The 21,266-nt window shown below is 40.3% G+C and overlaps 1 protein-coding gene across 1 annotated transcript in view; it reads left to right on the top strand.

Annotated features, from left to right (window-relative positions):
• Positions 1–21,266, top strand: part of LOC310960529 (IgGFc-binding protein) — a gene marked incomplete at its 3' end in the record, with an annotated part of 41,243 nt that overhangs the window by 10,792 nt on the left and 9,185 nt on the right. Inside the window, exons 21-49 of the mRNA XM_083932243.1 lie at positions 155–432; positions 563–682; positions 1,629–1,813; positions 1,936–2,096; positions 2,261–2,512; positions 2,683–2,842; positions 2,930–3,032; positions 3,128–3,190; positions 9,537–9,652; positions 9,978–10,256; positions 10,540–10,635; positions 10,800–10,965; positions 11,713–12,113; positions 12,215–12,791; positions 12,881–13,464; positions 13,709–14,261; positions 14,343–14,941; positions 15,108–15,265; positions 15,406–15,806; positions 15,937–16,133; positions 16,505–16,900; positions 17,024–17,307; positions 17,397–17,674; positions 17,820–17,939; positions 18,089–18,273; positions 18,413–18,573; positions 20,017–20,268; positions 20,417–20,576; positions 20,687–20,780. Of these exons, the coding sequence (XP_083788369.1) occupies positions 155–432; positions 563–682; positions 1,629–1,813; positions 1,936–2,096; positions 2,261–2,512; positions 2,683–2,842; positions 2,930–3,032; positions 3,128–3,190; positions 9,537–9,652; positions 9,978–10,256; positions 10,540–10,635; positions 10,800–10,965; positions 11,713–12,113; positions 12,215–12,791; positions 12,881–13,464; positions 13,709–14,261; positions 14,343–14,941; positions 15,108–15,265; positions 15,406–15,806; positions 15,937–16,133; positions 16,505–16,900; positions 17,024–17,307; positions 17,397–17,674; positions 17,820–17,939; positions 18,089–18,273; positions 18,413–18,573; positions 20,017–20,268; positions 20,417–20,576; positions 20,687–20,780 (7,379 nt within the window). The remainder of the gene's footprint in view (positions 1–154; positions 433–562; positions 683–1,628; positions 1,814–1,935; positions 2,097–2,260; positions 2,513–2,682; positions 2,843–2,929; positions 3,033–3,127; positions 3,191–9,536; positions 9,653–9,977; positions 10,257–10,539; positions 10,636–10,799; positions 10,966–11,712; positions 12,114–12,214; positions 12,792–12,880; positions 13,465–13,708; positions 14,262–14,342; positions 14,942–15,107; positions 15,266–15,405; positions 15,807–15,936; positions 16,134–16,504; positions 16,901–17,023; positions 17,308–17,396; positions 17,675–17,819; positions 17,940–18,088; positions 18,274–18,412; positions 18,574–20,016; positions 20,269–20,416; positions 20,577–20,686; positions 20,781–21,266) is intronic.

Below are 21,266 nucleotides of genomic sequence, written 5' to 3'. Positions count from 1 at the left end.
TTGTCGACGCTGACTTATGGTAGTAGATAAAATATATCATCATCAGTTGACTTTTTTACAAAAATCAGTATTTTACAGTATAACAGTATCAGTATATTATAGAAAAATATATTCTGATAAGATAAACAAAGTGTTTTATTTATATTTTTTCCAGTTGTGGATCCACAGATGATAACAATGGTGAAGGATTGAACGACTGCCTCTTTATGGAAGAATACTCGGAGCTCTGTAGTGTCATCACCAACAGCAGCGGTCCGTTCAGTGCCTGTCACCTGCACTCTGACCCCCGGCCATTTTTCACGTCCTGTGTCTACGATCTGTGCCTCTACACTCCAGCCAACGGCATGCTGTGTTCTGCAGTCTCAGCCTATGAGAGAACCTGCTCGGTTTTGGGGTTGAACATCCCAGAGTGGCGCTCTGATTTGCAGTGTGGTAAGTGTGCATTGGGCGAATAAGACAATTGACAATTGACTTTTCATTTGTACATGTGGTGGCTGGGTATCTTATCTTTTGCTTCAGTTGCATCGCTCCTTGTCTCATCCTTTCCTAATTATTTCCATAGCTGAGTCAGACCCCTGTGAACTGCTGAACTGCACAGAGTATGAGTGGTGTGGTGAGCAGGATGGTGTGTACGGCTGCTTCTGTGATGAACACCATCACCGGCCCAACAATGAGAGCTACGGTGAGGGCAGCTCCTCTTAAAACACTGCTTTGTTTTCGCTGAAGTAATGTGTAAGATGAGTAGTAGACATTACACAGGTCGAGTTTTGTCCCTGCAGCCATCATACATCTTAATATGAACTTGTTGATCCCTTGAAGATGGTTGCGGTGTTGACGATGATGATCTTGATGGTGACGATGATGATATGATGAGTGCCACTTATGCACTTTATGCCGTGCACTTTGAGGGTAGCCACTACATATTTAATCTACTTTATGAGGCAGCATGGAATGATGATAGGTTGATGACAATTGTGTAGCTATTTTACTGTTTTTTATTTTATTTTATTGTATTGTATGAATGTCTCTCACTGCAAGCCAAATTTACCTGCATGTACAAATAAAGAAACTGAATCTAATCTTCATACATCTACAAAGCACAACAAACCAAAGCACTGAACAATAGCATCCATTTAGGTTTTGGTTTATTATATATTTGCTAAAACAGGTTGAATCTAGCTTTGACTCCCAGGGTTCATTTCAAACTAAAGATTAAGGTGTTTATTAAGGTGTTTTATAATTCCTGGGTCATTTTGAATGAATTCAATTGATCTGTTATACACCCCTGACTGGCGACAATAGTTGCAGCCGAGGCTCATGGGTATTGTGTTACTGTGAACCATCCATCATGCCAACATGACTGATGATGAAATAAGTTTTCTCAGAAACAATGTTGCAATGATTTAAACTGGCATCAAGTATAACCCTATAAGATTGTTGCAACACTGTGAGTCCTGTACTTCTATGTTATATCCTCCTTCACAATATTCTCTGTGGGTTTGTCACTAAAGGCACCACCTTTCAAATGAGTCTAATCATTTGATCAATTAGTAATCTAAAATTATTGGTTAGTGCACCTTTTAAACTGTGATATTAGACATTGTTTAATTTCTATCCCTCTGTTACAGACTCGTCCATCACTTGTGTCAGTAGTTCAGGAACCATGTCTGTGTCGCGCTGTCAGCTGTTTGAGGCTGGCCTCCAATCCAGCTCCCTCCATCTCAGAGATGACTCCTGTAAAGGGAATCTCCAAGACGGACGGCTGGTGTTCAACTTTGACAATGACGACGAGCTGTGTGGGACAGTTCTCAGGGTACAGTCCATAGACTTTAATGTTATCAACATAGACCGATGAAAATTTTAGATAGAACTTTTCTCTAGAAGACACATTACAACTAAAAACAACTTGTAATGTTTTGTCATTTCAATTTGAAGAGCAATGGAACCCATTTCATGTACGAGAACACCATCCAGGGTGACATGGACCCTCATGAAGGTCTAATCAACCGCCAGAGAAACATTCATCTGCGTTTCTGCTGTGTATACCCTCTGGCCCAGGCCCTGTCTATGGCTGTGGGCATCAACCCGGTAGAAAGGTGACATCACCATCTCCTCCTCATGTTTTAGTGACTTATATTTTGCTAAATCAATGCAATCAACACAGTCCTTTGTTCTTTATAGTTCACATCTGTCCATCATGACACGTCATGGTGTATGTACTGATAGGGTTGCACAAAAAAAAACGTGTTTTTCTTTGCAGTATTGTGAGCAAAAAGCTTCCATCAGGCCGTGGACAGTTTCATATGAGGATCATCCCCTATCAGGACGCTGGCTTCCGCTTCCCACTGACCAGTAGCAGCAACGTCGAAATGGAAATCAACCAGAGGATGTATGTGGAGGTGCGGACGGAAGGAGTCGATGCAAGGCAAATGTCCACCCTTGTGGACTCTTGTTGGGCCACACCGGTCAACCTTGCCACCTACCCCGTTCGCTGGAATCTCCTAAGTGCAGAGTAAAGGAGCTATTGCAATCTTGTCTTATCACTCTGATCACTGGTTCTTGATTGCCAAAGTCTGAAAAAAAGTATTTGCTCTATAAGGGCCTCTCTTTAATTGCTCCACCCATCCTCTCTTTTACAACTCTCACACATCGTAACTTCTGTCATCTTCTCCTGTCTTCCAGGTGTCCCAACCCAGCTGATAGTACAGTAGAGCTGGTTCAGAATGGCATCTCCACTGTGTCCCGGTTCTCCTTCAGGATGTTCACCTTTACCAACTATTCATCCATCTACCTGCACTGCCAGGTCCACCTGTGTCTTTTGAAATACAACAACTGCACAGCTGTAAGTGCTACTGTGTTTGTGTTTGTAGGGAGTGTAGACTGATTGTCAACAGGTGCATCATCAGAAGCCTCTGTTGTTTTCCTGCAGCACTGCAACCAAGGTAACCACAGGCGAGTTGGGAGGGATGTGTCCTATCATGCAACCTCAGACCTCTCGCTAGGACCACTAACCCTGACACCACGTAGGGAGGGTAAAGCCACATTATTTTTCAGAACTTTTGTACTCTTCAAATGACATAAAGCTTGATCTATACATTTAATGTAAACTTTGGTTCTTGTCTTGCAGCCAGAATGCTGAAATCGAGCAGTGCTTCAGGCCAGTTGACCTCATTGGTGTCCCTGCTAGTCAGTTTGATGACTGTCAAAACTCTGATTTAGGGTGATCAAAGATGATCCATGTTCTACATTTTCTTCATTCAACTTTTGCTTTTTGTTTGTATTTTTTCTCTTTGTCCTTGAGCTTTGTTTTGTGATAAGGTGAAAAGTAGAAGTAATCATGTCTCTCCAGCAGTAGGGGACAGCAGTGCAGCATACTAAAGTACATGTTTATCTATCGTATCCCTGGTCTCTTGGTGGAGGTTCTTATCATAAAATATCTGTCATAAATGAAGTGATTAAGTATAATGAAGGATAAAATTATAAATGAAATGAAGTATTTCTATGAATGAAGTATGAATCTCATATGTTGCCTAGGAACTCATTTTGCCTAAGAAACCATTTTCTTGAAGCTTCTGCAGCTGCTGTGTCAGGATCTATCTTTTCCTAACCACTTTTCTTTGACCTCGATGAATGTAATGAGGTCAAGGAAAGATGTGAAGGAGAATTTAAAAGAAAAGACAATTGCAGTGCACATCATTTAATGTTGTGAAATGATTACATTTATCTTACACAATAAATGTTGACTTGGAAATGTTATTCAGATTACTATTATTCAGATACTATAATACGATACAGCATTCGAATGAATTAGAATTTGCATGTCAATGTTATGAACAAAGCTTTGAATGCATGAAACGTTTGTACGCACAAATTTGATTTACAACAACAAACATTTTAACAAACTCCATGTGAATTTAAACAGCCTTCTTTCTGCTGTATTCTTAGAGACAATACATTTGAACATAGGAAATTACAGACTTACTGAGGTAAGACTATTTAATCCCACATCCCCAAATTAAACTAATAGAGCTTCAGCCACATTCACCACAAACTAAAGTGAAACCTAGATGCTGGGACATACATTCAGGGAGTCTGTCCAGAAACCCAAACTAAGGCGCTGATTGGCTGCTCCCTGCCATCCCCAACAATGAATTGTCAGGTCCTTCTTCACAATCTGTAGGTCAAACTCTTGCCGTAGTCAATCCGGAGAAAAGATGAAAAAATATTTTCCACAGAGAAAAGCCTATAGTGCCATTCTTTGTTCTTCATTGAATTCAGAAAAACAATTCCAGTTCTGATCAAACTGATGCTATCACAGCATCCAAGCTAACCTTTTTAGGATCCGCCATTGTTATTTTAAATGAGCGGTCGCCTCACATGTCGTCGTAACCCCTGTTTTCTTTTTTCAAGGATAGGGCACTGGTCAATATTAAAGACCCAGATTAATTAAAAGAAAACCCACTGTACTACTAAACTACATCACATTGGAAGACATTTGAGCTATTACCAACGTTGCAATAAATTATCAATATTCTAATTTACTGTATAATGAAATATCCAAACATTCAAACAACAACGACATTTGTGGCAATCAAAAGTTAAAATGAACAGTTTCACTTTTCACAAGAGAGATTACTGGAAACAAATTCACTGCTAAATATGTTAACTAAAATACCCTGGACCAACTACACTGGTTTTACCTGGCTCTGAAGAAATCAGAAAAAACCTTCCACTGTTGTCAGTGTTTATAATAACAATAATAATAATTCTTATTCTAATGATCTAAGCATTATTGAGGGGTGTGGGGTTTGAGATTGCTAATCATCTACCTGGCAGTTATTAAAATTCCACCCAGGGTGGACAAACACAACGAGCACCACTCCTTCATCTGGATATGGACATTTTTACACCAATACACTGATACACACACACCTACTCCAGTTATTTTCAGGCAGGATAGGAATTGTCTGTATCAAGGTGTGGCAGTAACTAGAAATCGACTAAATGTTGAACCCTGAAAAAAGCACAGAACTGAAATATAAACAGAAGATATACTGTATATACATACAGACACACAAATAAGAGATATAAATTAACAGCACATAGTGGGTGAAGGTGTTTCACTTATTTCCTCTGCGTGAAAGATGCTGTCTGGATATGGGACAGTATCCATCCAAATCTATATCTAGATGTAAAAAATACTTTTTAGTGGTTTATGTATAAACAAAATTGATTATACAGTCTCTTAAATTCAGAACATTACACTTTCCTCAACTTTTGTAACTAGCCTAAATTGTTCCGCAGTAGTCTGTGGGAGACCTGGCTTGGGTACTGAAGGGTCACAGGTTCAAGTCCCCATATGGACTGAGATTGGAGTGTGATTCCAAAGATCTCCCTCGATGTGGGCATCATTAAGATATGGTTAGGTTTAGATAGTTAAAAGATTGTGGTTAAAGTTAGGGAAAGATTGTCCTCATAGCAAAAGAAAAAAAAAAGAGGTTGACTGGAAATGTCCAATCATTACGGTGATTCTCTCATCTTGGGCTGGTGGTTCCTGTCCTCCACCGGTCACCTTTTTTTCACATCAACTTGATTATTGCAGTTTATATATATATATACCACTGTCACCCCAGAGGAAACACTTCGGGAAAGTGTGTTAGTTCATGCTTTTCTACATCGGTGAGCAGAATTGTTTTGAGATTCAACATGTTAAATACTTATTTGGAACAAGTATCTTGACACTTAAATAGCTTTCTAACAACTTACTCCAAGTACTTAAGCCTTGGGTAGAATATTACATCTCCTTTTTGTTTTTGCTTAACACATTCTGATAATCTTCATTATTCCTAAAGGGTTACAAAAATTGTACTTTGCAAACTATCTCTGTAATACACTACGGGGTGTTTGGTTCCATTGTCTTGATTAAATCTGTCTGATATTCCTGTAACTTATCAAACTGTTTTATGGGACTGTGCCAGCGTTTACAGAGCCTTGTTGCAACACTGCAGACCCACGCAGATGAGAGGTATGAACAAAAGAATCACACATGAAAAGTTTGTTAATTTATTTTGAAACTGCTTGCTGCGTGATGATAGCATTTCCTTTAAATGTGGTGCTGATTCCCTGCACACTGCACTGACAGCTAAAATAAATACAATTAGCAATTTCACTGACATTGTCAAAATATTATTTTTATTACCATCATTACCTCGGACCTATAGGGGATGTTTACAGTTTTGTTTGCTTGCCAGTTAGGAGGAAATAAGCCATATAAGTTATATAATAGCTTATTTGTTTTTTGTTCTGTGCATGCAAACAAATCTAACAAATTTTCAGGACAATGCATTCTTGATGGTGTATGCGGTCACTGATTGATTGATTAGCTCAAATTAATTCAAAGTCACTTTTATTTCTGTTGATGCATTTACATAACCATCATATCTCTTAAAAATGTGTCATCTTCTGTACTTTCTTAGGATCCCTCTTCAATTTTTTGATCGAGAGCTTGTTTGGAAGTTCTCCTCCAATTCCCCTGCAACGACTTTTGGTGTATTTTAGACACGTGTATAATTAGATTTATGTATGTAATAAATAAACGAAGCGTACTGCAAAATCCAAATTTTATGAAGTTCTTTTCATTGAAGCTCTCTGGGTTTGTCGATTAACATTGATTTTCCTAAAATAAGCATTTTCAATACTAGAAGAAATTTGTTGTGAGCAGTCTCTACTCCTCTCTCGCTGCTTTACCTGTGGCTTGCTTATAGTAAGGAAGGGATTATCGGATGGAAATATCAGATGTCAGTGTTGATGCAGGGCAAACACCTTAGTGTTGTGAAACAATTAACACATCAACTACTCATCTGTTGAAATGGCTGATTCTGATTGTCCTAAAACCAAGGATAGCTGAATAACATTCTCCTTGTTCCTTCATTTTGAACCATATCTGCACCATTCGGTTTGAGTTGTGGCATAAAGAGGGGTTTACAAATCATACAATATAGATTTCGATTACATTTACCCCGTGGATTGTGTGGGTTGACAAATTTTTTTTAAAAGTAGCATAATAATCATCTGCTTTCTTGGAATCTCTCAGGATAAAAAGTGATGTCTTTGAGAACAAGGCATGGGCTTGGCTATTGACAACCTGTAAAAACTGTAAAATCTTTTTTTTTTACGCCAGTTGGCTTCTTCCTTTACTTCCTGCTTGATAAAGAACTGTTTGTAGATGGGAATCCAGGTCAACTCAAGTCATAACTGTTGCATAAGAGGACATTTAGTTTGTTCCCATAATTGAATATGTTACAACCACATCAAACAAAAGACTACTTCAGTAGCTGATTGTAGAAAGTGAAACTAGTACAACATCATAAAGATTAAAATCAATAAGATCATAAAAATGATAACATTCAGCAAACATTGAAACATTCAAGTCACTAAAACAAAACAACTGCGATGTATCACAGCGCATCCTCACAGTACGAGGGAGCCATATTATTTTATCCTAACAATAAACACAGAAACAAGAAAATGTTGTTGCCAGTTAACAAGGATGTCAATATTTTGTAAATACAGTGACACCATCAGTTTTGGGCTGGGTGATGTATTAATAAATCATTATAAATGAATAGGGAAAGTGACCAGTTTAATTTATTTGGAATTAGTTTAATTAGAGAAAGAACGTATCAAACAGTCACTTAAAGTTCACAACTACAGACTTGTAGTCTTTGCTCAGGCTTTGAGTCTGACTGTTAAGATGCTTAAATTAGGGATGTCCTGATTTTTGTGGCTCTGATCCCAATCTGACTCCTTGCACATTGGTTATGTGACAATACAACATCTGATTAAAATAACAGATGTAGTGACATCTAATTTGCAGAGACCAAAAACGTGTTTGAAAGAGGTAAACCTTCAGTCTTAACATAATTGCTTCTAAGTTATATAATTGTAGTGTGGTCAAGACGGATAGCTGTTCCTGCCTGTTAAAAGGGGGGGGGGGGGGGGGGGGGGGGTTTCGCCGACACTGTTGCTGTTACTGTTGCCTTTTGCTAATGGGGGAATTGTTGGGTCTTTGTAAAGCATAAAAAAATCAGAGTGTGGTCTAGTGTCCAGAGATAACTTTTGTTATGATTTTGACAATAGAAATAACATTTAATTTAATGAACGTGATGAAACTGCATCAACATGCAATGATAGCTGAACTTATGAAAACCAAAGCTGACATCATAGTCACTCTTACTGTTTACCTGATGTATCTCAAGCAAGTCTCTGTACAGGTTTATTGATCTTGAACAATGGAAAGTACAGTTTTGCGACTTGCAGTCATACCTACAAGGAAGAAACATTCGACCTCTAGTCTTGACAGTATTTCCCATCTCTAATATTTTGAGAATGATTTACTGAGATTTTGCTGTAAATCATTGGACAGAGTGCAATATTAACCACAATAGTGAGTGAAGTCATTCTGTAAACTGGTGGTGAGAAACATCAAATGTTCAAGCATTTGGTAGAATTTTAGATTACATCTTCCAATCTTTACGCTGAGCATAGTTTAATAGTCATGTTATCCATCATCATTAAAGTACAACAGTACAGATTGGTTAATTGGTCATGAAAGAACAAATTGACCAATATCCATTTAAACTGTCAAACCCCCCTCACAAAAGATCAAAACAAACGAGTTCTTCTGTAACTGGTTCGTACATCAGGTTTATGGTTCTGTGCCAGCTTTTACTATATAAAGCCTTGTTTCAGCCCCACAGGCTCAGATGGACGAGAAGGAAACTAACAGCACACATGAACAGGTGATTAACCTACAGAAGAAAAAAAAGTTTGACTATCTAGCTAGTATGTTATTGTTATGGTTTAATGTAAATGAACTTCATTATGTTGGATCTGCAGATTTGGTTTGGGTGCTTGACAGAATGACCAATCAAATCATGTTGTTTGTGCTGCTTTTGTGGATGATAAGTAAGTAATCTAACTTATTTTATTATATTTTGTTTTATTTTATTTTTGAAATTCTATCTGCGTTGTGAAATTCACAATTTTGTTTGGTTTGGGAAAATAATGTACACTCTCGATTCATTTATTTGACTCATCTGTCTACTTTTGTTTCATTTACAGATGTGGTGAGTCCTCAGGTTGTAAGTAAGTTCACATCTGTTGAATCCTTTTTCACATTTTATTTTGATCAGTTCATCATACATACATCATTCATACATACCGTACATGCTCTTAGTAAAGAGTAAAAATTCCATGGTGCATAAAAAATTTCACTATAAATGAGTTACCAGTTTATAGTTACAACGCAACCGTGTTTTGTTTTGGTTGAAACTGCTTAAGAGGGATGTTAATTCAACTTTAACTTCATTTTGGAAACTCCTGTTTGTGGTGTTCTTGAATTGTACTTCACTGAGGGGTGTTTCTAATAGTTTGTCCACCCCATGAAATACATAGTTTGTGGATAAAAGGTTTGCAGATTACTGGCCCCTTTCTAAACCAATGCACTATATTGTGTTCATATTTTTGTGACCTAGGACCCCTCTACCCAATATCTGGAACTGCAAGCTCTCGATCGGATGATGGAAGTTCTCCACGGATTATCCTGCAGCGACCTTTTGTCTATTTTGGACAGACATATCGTCAAATTTATGTATGTAAAATTACCTTGGACAAAATAATAGCCGTGAAAATATTTTCTGGTCAAATTCAGTTTCCAGCACAAACTAATACAAGGGCATTGCAAAATGTATATAAGAAGTCACAGTTTGTGCTGTATATATAATGCATATGTAATAGTACTACTGATCACTATAGAAGGTGGTAGTCTGTATTTTGCAACATCTAAGACTATTATTTATGAACACCAGTCTTATTACTCTGCAAAATCTGAGCCTGTATGTGCTTATATAAATTGCAGCTGAAGATAAGCACTTATGAGTTGGTCAAAAATAAAAAATCTACTCTTTTATTTCCAGGTCAACCACAATGGACATTTGACATTTGACAATCCACTGAGTACACATTCACCTCAAAGGTTCCCACTACATGGACCCAAAGACTTCATTGCTCCATTCTGGACAGATCTCGATAACAGGCAAATTGGTCAGGTCTACTACAACCAATACACCAGTGGCAGTGTCCTCCAACAAGCTACACGGGACATTAATGACTACTTTCCAAGCATGAACTTCAATGCAAACTGGGTCTTTGTTGCAACTTGGTATGAGGTGGCTTACTATCCAAATTCAGGAACAGTAAGTCAAATGACTTTCAGAATAGTGAAAATACAATGAAATATTAAAGACATGCTGTAACAGGTTTAATGCCAAACACAATGTCCTAAAAGTGCCTTTAGTTTTCATGTTATAGAGGATTGTGGTGGTGATATTGCAATTAATTAATTCATTGTTCTTCGAACATTCATTCAATTATTCATCATGCACTGAGAAATTGTTGTTACAAAGTATATATGAACTGCAGTATAGGGTTGAGCATAGAAAAAGCAGTACATATGAAAATTCATTCTTTTTTTTCCAGCGCACAACTGTCCAAGCTGTACTGATCTCTGGACACCAGTACTCATTTGTGCTGATGAACTATGGGATAATAGCCTCAACTAATCTGAATGTGCAGGTCGGATACATTACTTTATGATATGTTTATTTAGTTGCTATGACTAAATATGAACCCAACATTGGTAATGTCTTGTATATTTAAAAGCCTACATATTAGTTTTTCAAGGAAAAATGTACGAATTCTAATTACATACGTTTTATTTTTATGACTTATATTTGCAGGCTGGCTACGATACAATAAACTCAGCTCACCATTTCACCATCCCTGGATCATTCTCTAGCACTGCAACAGGCAGTAACTCGAATTTCCGCCTGAGCAGCAATGTCAATGTACCTGGTCGCTGGGCATTCCGGACCGACCATGGATCAAGAGGCTGCACTTTCAATGGTATGATCATGTAATGAGGGTAAAGGTAAAATTTGAGTCTCAAACCAATAACCAGAAGCTACGTTTTTGTAATTTCTTCTTGTGCTAGCTTGACAGAAAGGCTTTCTCACAAATAATAAGTTACTAATCTTGCAACAGCAACATTAGACTAACACAAATGCACAGTATAAAATATGTATGTAGTCTTCGTGATGTCACAAATGAGTTTGCTGAAGAGCCAAATGAAAGGTGAGTACCTCCCGGTGGTGCTAGCCATCTTGGTAGTGCCTGACTCTGCCTGACACCAGCTAGTCAAATAATGGGCAAAGAGGCCGCGTGCAGTGAGGCTGAGGAAATTAAGCCTGCTTCGAAACTACAAAGATAGCAAAGGCTATAAAGCTAAGCTGAAATGCTAATGAGACTACTACTCCGGGGAATAAAGCCGAGGGCGGACACCTGGAGATAGAATTACTTACTTACAATAGTAACTTATTGAAAGACACTGGTCGTGATATTGGTCAGAATTCCTTCTTCATTAAATGGACAAACACATTCAAACAAAAATCCAGAATATGAGGGATTATCAATGCTATGGCTTTCCAGATTTCCACAAAGCTCTGGGCAGAGCGCCTTGATTTAATGCACAATTGTTTAGTACTAGCATGCCAAAAACTGTTTTCTCTCACAAATGTAATGGTTTCAATGTAATAGTGTGAGCACATAAAAGTCTATACCTTTAAGAAACCTTTTCCTTTCATTCTTTTCAAGGTGAACCTGTACAGCTGGGTGACTCATTCTGGAGCGACAGTACCTGTGCACAGAAATGCACCTGCACCTCAGCAGGCCTGCAGTGCCACAGCCAACCCTGCAGCTTTTCCCAAATCTGCCAACCGACTGACTTTCAGTTCTCCTGCCAGACAGTGGAGAGAGGAACCTGCACCATAAGTGGAGATCCACATTACTATACCTTCGATGACAAAGTGTTTCACTTCCAGGGCACCTGCACTTATGTCCTCTCTGAGCAATGTGGTCATGGCCTGGCCTACTATAGAGTTGAAGGCAAGAACGAGCACCGGGGCAGCAGTCATGTTTCCTGGACACGACTGGTCAAAGTGTATGTCTATAATGAAACCATTGAGCTTGTCAAGGGACGTCCTGGTGTGGCTAAGGTTCGTGATTTGACTGTGTTTATACTGAAACATAGACTCTTTCAAATGATTTCTAATATATTTTTTTACTACTCTTGATGTACTTGCTGTTGTGATTGCAGGTTAATGGCAATTTTGCAGCCACTCCAATCTCCCTGAGCAACGGCACGGTCCAGGTTTATGAGTCAGGTTTTTCTGTGATCGTAAGTACTGACTTTGGCCTGGAGGTGTCTTATGACACAAATCATTATGTTAGGATCAGTGTGCCCTACACTTACCAGAATGCAACATGTGGCCTGTGTGGAAACTTCAACAATCACCCTGGGGATGACTTTCGAACCCGCCAAGGTGAGGTTGTGAGCTCGGATGTGGTTTTTGCCAACAGCTGGCAAGCATTAGGAGACGATGAGGCTGGTTGTGAGGCGCAGTGTGGAGGTCTGGACTGTGCTGCTTGTACTGAGGCTCAGACGGCTTTGTACAGCAATTCTGCCCATTGTGGTATCCTCCAGAACAGCTCTGGACCTTTTGCTGCTTGCCACGAACGACTTCCCCCACAGACCTTTGTGGAAAGCTGTGTATATGATCTGTGTGTAGGAGAAGGCTACCAACCCATTCTGTGCCAAGCCCTTAATGTGTATGCAAGTCGGTGTCAACAGAATGGTGTACGGCTGCCAAGCTGGAGGAGACAGGGCTTCTGTGGTATGTCTGTTCATCAATCAACGTTATTTCAAATATCCTTTGAGTAAAATATCCATAATATCAAGATCAATGTTGTATTATTTGTCTAGATATACCCTGCCCAACAAACAGCCACTTTGAGTCCCAAGGCACAGGATGTCCAGCTACCTGTGTAAATCCCAATTCTACCCACAACTGCCCTCTCCCTGCCCAGGAGAGCTGCATCTGCAATTCAGACTACATCCTCAGTGCTGGGGTCTGTGTCCCTCATGCTCAGTGTGGCTGCAGCTTAGAGGGTCGCTACTACCGCTCTGGGGAAACTGTAATACTTGACGAGGACTGTGGGAGACGTTGTAGCTGCAGTTATGGCTCCATGACTTGCCATTCCCATGGTTGCGGCCCCCTTGAATCATGCAGTGTTGAGGAAGGAGAAAGAGGATGCAGACCAAACAGCTATGGAACATGTTGGATAAGAGGCCCAGGGTCATATCATACTTTTGATGGACTGACATACCAGTATCCTGGTGCGTGTCGATTGTCCCTTGCCAAAGTAATGGGATTGTCTCGTCATCCACATTTTGTGGTGACAGCAGAAAAAGTACCCAGAGGCCAACAGGGTTTTGCACGGTTGCTAAAGTTTGAGACAGAGGGCAAACAAGTGTCCATTGAGATGGCAAGTAGCAGCAGAGTACAGGTAAGTGATTGGAACTTCTTTGAAAAGACTTGATTTGAATGTGATACATCCACCATTTTAAAAGTGTGGCATCTGATCACTAATCAAGACAAATTTGGCAAAATGATTGCTGACCAGTGAAAAACGTGTAGTAATTTTAATATCATTATTAGCACTGTTTAATGTTCTTTAATCATGTGATCTTTTCTCTTTAATATTTAACAGCACATACATTTGTTTAAATCTTGTCTACATGGCCCTTTAGGTTGATGGTCAGGAGATCAGATTACCATTCAGCTCGGCGTCCAATCGCTTCCAAATCTACCACAGCAGCATTTACAGTATCATCCTTCGCACCTCCTTTGGTGTAACAGTGCAGACAGTCTGGCCTCACTTTGTGCGTGTAACTGCACCTGGTATCTACAACGGTTCACTGGGTGGACTCTGTGGTAATTACAATGGTCACCCACATGATGACTTCAGCACACCCAACGGTATTCTGGTCAACAACTCTCAGGACTTTGGGGACAGTTGGCGAGATGGGTCCCTCACTGCACACTGTGTGGAAAGTGTAAATGGTAACTCTACAACAAATTACAACTCTAGTGAGTACTGTGGCATCCTTAGCTCACCAAACGGGCCGTTTGTCCAGTGTTGGGCCATCATGGACCCACGGCAGCATGTGGATACATGTGTGCAGATTATTGGAGCCTCTAGAGATCCAGCATCAGCGCTATGTGAGGTCCTAAGAGATTATGCACTAATGTGTCATCAAAAGGGTGTTATCCTTGGACACTGGAGGAATGCAACTAACTGTGGTAAGCACTTTCTTTTGGTGTTGGTGGTTTTGATATAATATCAGTGATGTTTGCTGAATAAATTTCTTTGTCTTTCTCTAGAGCAAAACTGCCCTCTAAACAGCCATCATGAAGTCTGTGGAAGCTCTTGTCCTTCCGCCTGTCCCAGCCTCTCTTTCCCTTTTACCTGTGATACTGTGTGCCAGGAGGGTTGCCAGTGTAACGATGGTTTTGTCCTCAATGGCCACCAGTGCGTACGACCTACAGCCTGCGGATGTCATCACCAGGGGCGCTATCGGGAAGGGGGCGAGCGTTTCTGGGATGGTGAGGAATGTCAGAGCTTGTGCACCTGTAATGGTGCTATTGGGGCAGTCCGCTGTATCCCCAACTCCTGTGGTCCCCAGGAGTCCTGCCGTGTGGTGGAGGGTGAGTTTGGATGCCATCCCAACCCTCATGGCACCTGCTCTGCCTCTGGTGACCCTCACTACCTCACCTTTGATGGCAAAGCCTATGACTTCCAGGGAACCTGCCGCTATGTTTTGGCAAACCTCTGTAATGCCACTGATGGACTCCATCAGTTTTCTGTGGAAGCTAAGAATGAGCCATGGAGTGGGTTGCCAGTTTCAATCACAGCTGAAGTTTTTGTGAATGTGTGGGGCTATCGAGTGCATATGTCAAGGGAGAGAAGTGGTGTGGTTCAAGTAAGTTGTTTAAACAATGTCTGACAATTATCATCAGATGATTACCATGCATAATTTAGATCTAATCTAAATTAATTACATTAGACCTTTTCACAATTTGTAATGAGAAAAATAACAAAATGAGAAAGTCGTAGAAAAAACACCTGATTTATATTCTCTATTTTAGGTGAATGGAGAAACCAGACAATTACCTATTCTCTTGAATGGAGGTCATGTGTCAATCTATGCAAGTGGGCCTCGTGTATTTGTCAGTGCTGATTTTGGCTTGAGGGTCACATATGATGGATATAGTACAGTGTTTATCTCTGTACCTGGAAATTACAGGTATTTGCCATTCAACAAAGCTAAAATTGGAATGTTTTGACATGCTTAAAACTATTTTTGGTTGTATACAAGTAATTTAATAACCCATCTAACTTCTGATTCATGACACTGAAAGTATTTACATATTCCCATCAATACAGTGGTAAAACTTGTGGACTTTGTGGAAACTTCAATGGAAATCCAAATGATGAGTTCAACACCCCGTCTGGAATGATGGTTACCACTCCAGATGAGTTTGGGACAGCTTGGAAAGTGAGCGGGAACTACACCTGCAGTAATGGGTGTGGGTCCTCCTGCCCACAATGCACCAATGAGCAACCTGCTAGAGCTCAATGTGAGGTGATTCAGGCAGCCAACGGCCCCTTCAGCTTCTGCCATGAGCAGGTGGACCCAGCACCATATTTCAATGACTGTGTGTTTGATGTTTGTGTGGCTGGAAATCAAGGCCACGATCTTCTATGCAGGGCCATTCAGGCATACGTCAGTGCCTGTCAGTCTGCTAATGTTCGAATCTACCCTTGGAGACAGAACACCACCTGCAGTAAGTCAACCAGTCAATATGTTGATTATCTACTACACAAACGGCCTAGGGAACAATCAAAAACATGTATTCTAAGACTTGCTTAGAGACTCTTGATCATCAGCCATCATTTTTTTGTTCTCTTCTAAAGGACTTGAATGTCCAGCCAATAGCCATTATGAGCTGTGTGGTACCGACTGTCACCACACCTGTGCCAGCAGCGTTGATGCCAGTTGTGAGCATGTTTGCTCTGAAGGATGTTTCTGTGACGAGGGTTTTCTCCGCAGTGGGATAAGATGTGTCCCTATAGAAAGCTGTGGCTGTCAATATGATGGCTTCTACTATGATGTAAGTCACATGTCAGTAAATACTAAATAATGAAAAGACTTATCTATATGTCAAAAATGAACAATGAACTTCATTGATTTGCATTGTTTTCACTGGTACCATAAACAGCAGCTGCCAATCCACATATACATATGTATGTTCATCCATCTGCATGATGTTCTCTACACTTTTGATGGCCCACCCATTTAGGAGACAGAAGTGTTTATCATTTCATTCCATTGGTGCAGCCTTGCACTTAGTATAGAGTTTGTTTGGTTTCAGACCAGCATCTCTGCCCCTGTGTAGGGGTGATTATTTTACAATTGTATTACTGTTTAAAATAGGAACAAGGCAATGAGATGTGATGTGTCTGTTTTTCTCACATGCTTCAGGCTGGAGAGTCCTTCTGGACAGAAGGTTGCTTACAGCGATGTGAATGTCATGCTCCCAATGACCTGCACTGTTCTGCTGCATTGTGCACCCCTGAACAAGAGTGCACAATCAGAAATGGCCAGCTGGGCTGTTTTGATGCAATGTCTACTTGCACAGTGTGGGGGGACCCACACTACATCACCTTTGATGGGGCAGTAGCTCACTTCCAGGGCACATGCTCTTACATCATTACTGAGAGTGGGAACCACGGCACCAATGAAACCCAGTTTCAGGTAGTAGCCACCAATAATCACCGTGGAAACAACCGTGTGTCATTTGTGTCAGCAGTGGATATATACCTCTCAAATCAACCAGAGAGAGCGTATGCCAGGATTGGACCCAACAAAAGAGTAACGGTAAACTCTTAATTGCTTTCTGGATTAAAACTTTCTCTATATGTCTGGTATGAAGTAAACATAGCTAAGAACAAGTTCCTCCTCACACCTTCTTTGTCTTTCTCCAATCTCTCATCACTCCAGGTAAATGGAAATGATGTGTCTCTTCCCACAACTTTGGGAACTTTAGCTCGGGTGGTGAGAGAGGGAAGCTACATAGTTGTCGATGCCATTGACTTGGTTGTCCAGTTTGATGGACAGAGTACTCTACTGGTCAGAATGGGCCAACACCGTCAAAACAGAGTCACCGGGATGTGTGGAAACTTTAACAGTGATCCTACAGATGACAAAGTCCTGCCCAATGGCACATCGGCACAAAATGACAATCACTTTGGACACAGCTGGAAGTCGCCCACAAGCCAAACAGGGTGAGGTGTTATGAAAAGTTGGATGTGGATGGTTTTATGAATACTGCAGAAGACAATAACATAACAGCCGCACGATATGTCTTTTCCAGATGTGGATCCACAGATGATGACAATGGATTGAGCGAATGCCTCTTTATGGAAGAATACTCTGAGCTCTGTAGTGTCATCGCCAACAGTAGCGGCCCATTCAGTGCTTGTCACCTGCACTCTGACCCCCGGCCATTTTTCACGTCCTGTGTCTACGATCTGTGCCTCTACACTCCAGCCAATGGCATGCTGTGTTCTGCAGTCTCAGCCTATGAGAGAACCTGCTCTGTTTTGGGGTTGAACATCCCAGAGTGGCGCTCTGATTTGCAGTGTGGTAAGTGTGCACTGGGCGAATAAGACCATTGACGAGAAAAAGGAATATTCCTAAGAAAAACCTTTCATTTGTACATGTGGTGGCTGGGTATCTTCTATTTTGCTTCATTTTCATTGCTCCTTGTCTCATCCTTTCCTAATTATTTCCATAGCTGAGTCAGACCCCTGTGAACTGCTGAACTGCACAGAGTATGAGTGGTGTGGTGAGAAGGACGGTGTGTACGGATGCTTCTGTGATGAACACCATCACCGGCCCAACAATGAGAGCTACGGTGAGGGCTGCTCCTCTTAAAACGCTTCTTTTCAGTTGATGAGATTGTGTAAGACAATACAATACATTAGACTTTCGCCTATAATGACCCCTACAACCGAACAAATGCCTCTTTTTGCCTTTCAAGCTTACATATATTTTCCTTTATAGACTCGTCCATCACTTGTGTGAGAAGTTCAGGCACCATGTCAGTGTCGCGCTGCCAGCTGTTCGAGGCTGGCTTCCACTCCAGCGCCCTCCATCTCCGAGATGACTCCTGTAAAGGGACTCTCCAGGACGGACGACTAGTGTTCACCTTTGACAATGACGACAAGCTGTGTGGGACAGTTCTCAGGGTACAGCCTGTGCTTTCTCTACAGACAATCTAAAGAGCATTTTAGATGTAAACCTTTCCAATGCAAAGCTTTATATGCATAAATAAGAAGCGTATTGCATAAAAATACTTAAAAGTCTTTTGTCATTTACCTCTCAAAGAGCAACGGGACCCATTTCATGTATGAGAACACCATCCGGGGCGATGTGGACCCTCATGAGGGCCTCATTAGCCGTGAGAAGAGCATCCACCTGCACTTTTCCTGTGAATACCCTCTGGCCCAGGCTCTGTCTATGGATGTGGGCATCAACCCTGTAGAGAGGTGACAACTGTAATACTATCTCATTTGAATGGATTGTTTTTTTTTATTACCTAAAACACTGCTTACTTGTGAAAATTCAGATTGTTTCGATTCTGTTATAAAGTTATATTGTATCAATTTATTTACGCAAGGCAAGGCAAGGCAACTTTATTTGTATAGCACTTTTCATACACAGGGCAGACTCAAAGTGCTTCACAGCACAACATGTCATGAATTAAAATGCATTACAGAAAGACAAAGAGAATAAAAACATAGACAATAATAAAAACAGTGCGGCCGTTAAAAGTGCAAAGATTTAGCAGAAAGCTAAGGTGAACTTAAAAGTTTTCAGTCTAGTTTTAAAAGTGGTCAGAGAGGGTGAAAGTCTCACATCTTCAGGACGTTTATTCCAGCTGTTTGTTGCATAATGACTGAAAGATGCTTTCCCTTGATTTGAGTTTACTCTGCGAACCACTAACAGATTGGCCTCAGAGGATCTTAGTGATCTAGAAGGCTTGTGTAGTGGGAGCATATCAGTGATATACTTCGGCCCTAGACCATGAAGTGATTTATATGTGAGCAGGAGGATTTTGAAATCAATTCTCTAACGTACAGGAAGCCAGTGTAATTATTTAAGAATTGGTGTAATGTACTCACATTTTCTGGTCTTTGTTAGAACTCTAGCAGCAGCGTTCTGAACAAGCTGTAGCTGCCTGACAGTTTCTTTGGGAAGACCTGCAAGGAGACCGTTGCAGTAGTCTAGCCTACTGGTAATAAAGGCATGGACAAGTTTTTCTAAGTCTTGAGCTGACATGAGCCCTCTAAGTCTTGTTACATTTTTAGGTGAAAGTAGGCTGATTTTGTTACTGATTTGATGTGACTGTCGAAATGTAAATCAGAATCCATAATAACCCAAGATTTCTGGCTTTATTTGAGGTTTTCAGGGACAGTGATTGAAGGTGATGACTTTAAACCTTTCTTTCTTAGCACCAAAAACAATTATCTCAGTTTTATCCTCATTTAGTTGAAGGAAATTTTGGACCATCCAGTGTTTGACTTGCTCAATGCACAGGCACAGACGATCTATGGAGCGATAGTCGTTTGGTGATAGCGCTACATAGATTTGGGTGTCATCGGCATAGCAATGGTGGTCAATGTTATTATTTTGCATGATTTGTCCTAGTGGGAGCATAAAGATGTTAAATAAAGTCGGCCCCAAGATTGAACCTTGGGGGACTCCACACGTTACGTTGGTTTGTTCTGATACAAAGTCGCCAATGGAGACAAAATAGTTCCTATCTTGTAGATATGACTTGAACCAGTTTAAGACTGTGCCTTGAGCTACAAAATTGCTGAGCATTGCATCATCGTTACGACCTAATAATCTAATTGTTGTGGATATAAGTTACTCATTGTACATATTTTACATGATTTTAAACCGTCTTTTAACATTGATTTCTTTAGCATTTTGAACAAGAGGCTTCCATCAGGCCGGGGTCGTTATCATTTGAGAATGATCCCATACGAGGACGCTGGCTTCCGCTTCCCCCTGACCAGAAACGGTAACATAGAAATGGAAATAGACCAGAGGTTGTACATCGAAGTGCAGACAGAAGGAGTCGATGAACATCAGATCTCCACTATTCTGGACTCATGTTGGGCCACACCTTTCAATGATGTCAGCTACCCTGTCCGCTGGGATCTCCTCACTGCAGAGTAAGGAAATATTACGATTTTTCCTTGTTGTACCACACTGATTCTGAAAAAGCTACTTATACTGTAAAGTAACTCTTAAAACTATAAAATAGAGTTTATAGTCGTGGAGGTAACATTGTAACTTCTACCATCTTCTCCAAACTTCCAGGTGTCCCAACCCAGCTGATAGTACAGTAGAGCTGGTTCAGAATGGCATCTCCACTGTGTCCCGGTTCTCCTTCAGGATGTTCACCTTTACCAACTTTTCATCCATCTACCTGCACTGCCAGGTCCACCTGTGTCTTTTGCGAGACAACAACTGCACAGCTGTAAGTACCCCCTTACTTATGTGCAATTTTATACTTATTTGTTGTAGGGTTGGAAGAATCATAAAGAACCTGCTACAACAGCTGTAAACTTGTAATGTTGTTTCCTGCAGCATTGCTATGCAGGTTACCACACAAGAGTGGCGAGGGATATTCCCCATCATGACACTGCAGCCATCTCACTAGGACCGTTAATCCTGAATGAAGGTAACTCTTCATTTTCATAGCTTCTGTATTCTTTAACAGTAGATCCAAGGTTTTAAAAAAGTATACTGAAATACACAACAATGCATACCAATAATATATCATTGGTCTTACCTTCTTTCTGTGCTATGGATCCACTTGAATTGAATACCACTGACGATGTACCTTAATACAATTAAGTAAGACACCCTTAAGGTGAAAAAATACAATATATATTAGTCAATATAAATGTGTTGATAATACATTTTTGAAATATAATTGATTAGAAGTATGATAATGAAATTATATTACACTAATAGTGGATTTAAAAAGACAATAAACTAAGTATACTTTCCATAAGTACACTAAATTACCACTATACATTTTCACAGTTAAGTAGCCTATACTTACTTTAAAAGTACACAATTTACAATACATTAACAATAATGTTCAATATTTTTTACTGACTTAACACTTTAAGAATCGCAGAATCCTTATTTTGAATTAAAG

Source organism: Echiichthys vipera (assembly GCF_963691815.1).
Source record: "Echiichthys vipera genome assembly, chromosome: 18".
NCBI classification, from domain to species: Eukaryota; Metazoa; Chordata; class Actinopteri; order Perciformes; family Trachinidae; genus Echiichthys; species Echiichthys vipera.
This window is presented reverse-complemented; position numbering and strand designations above follow the sequence as displayed.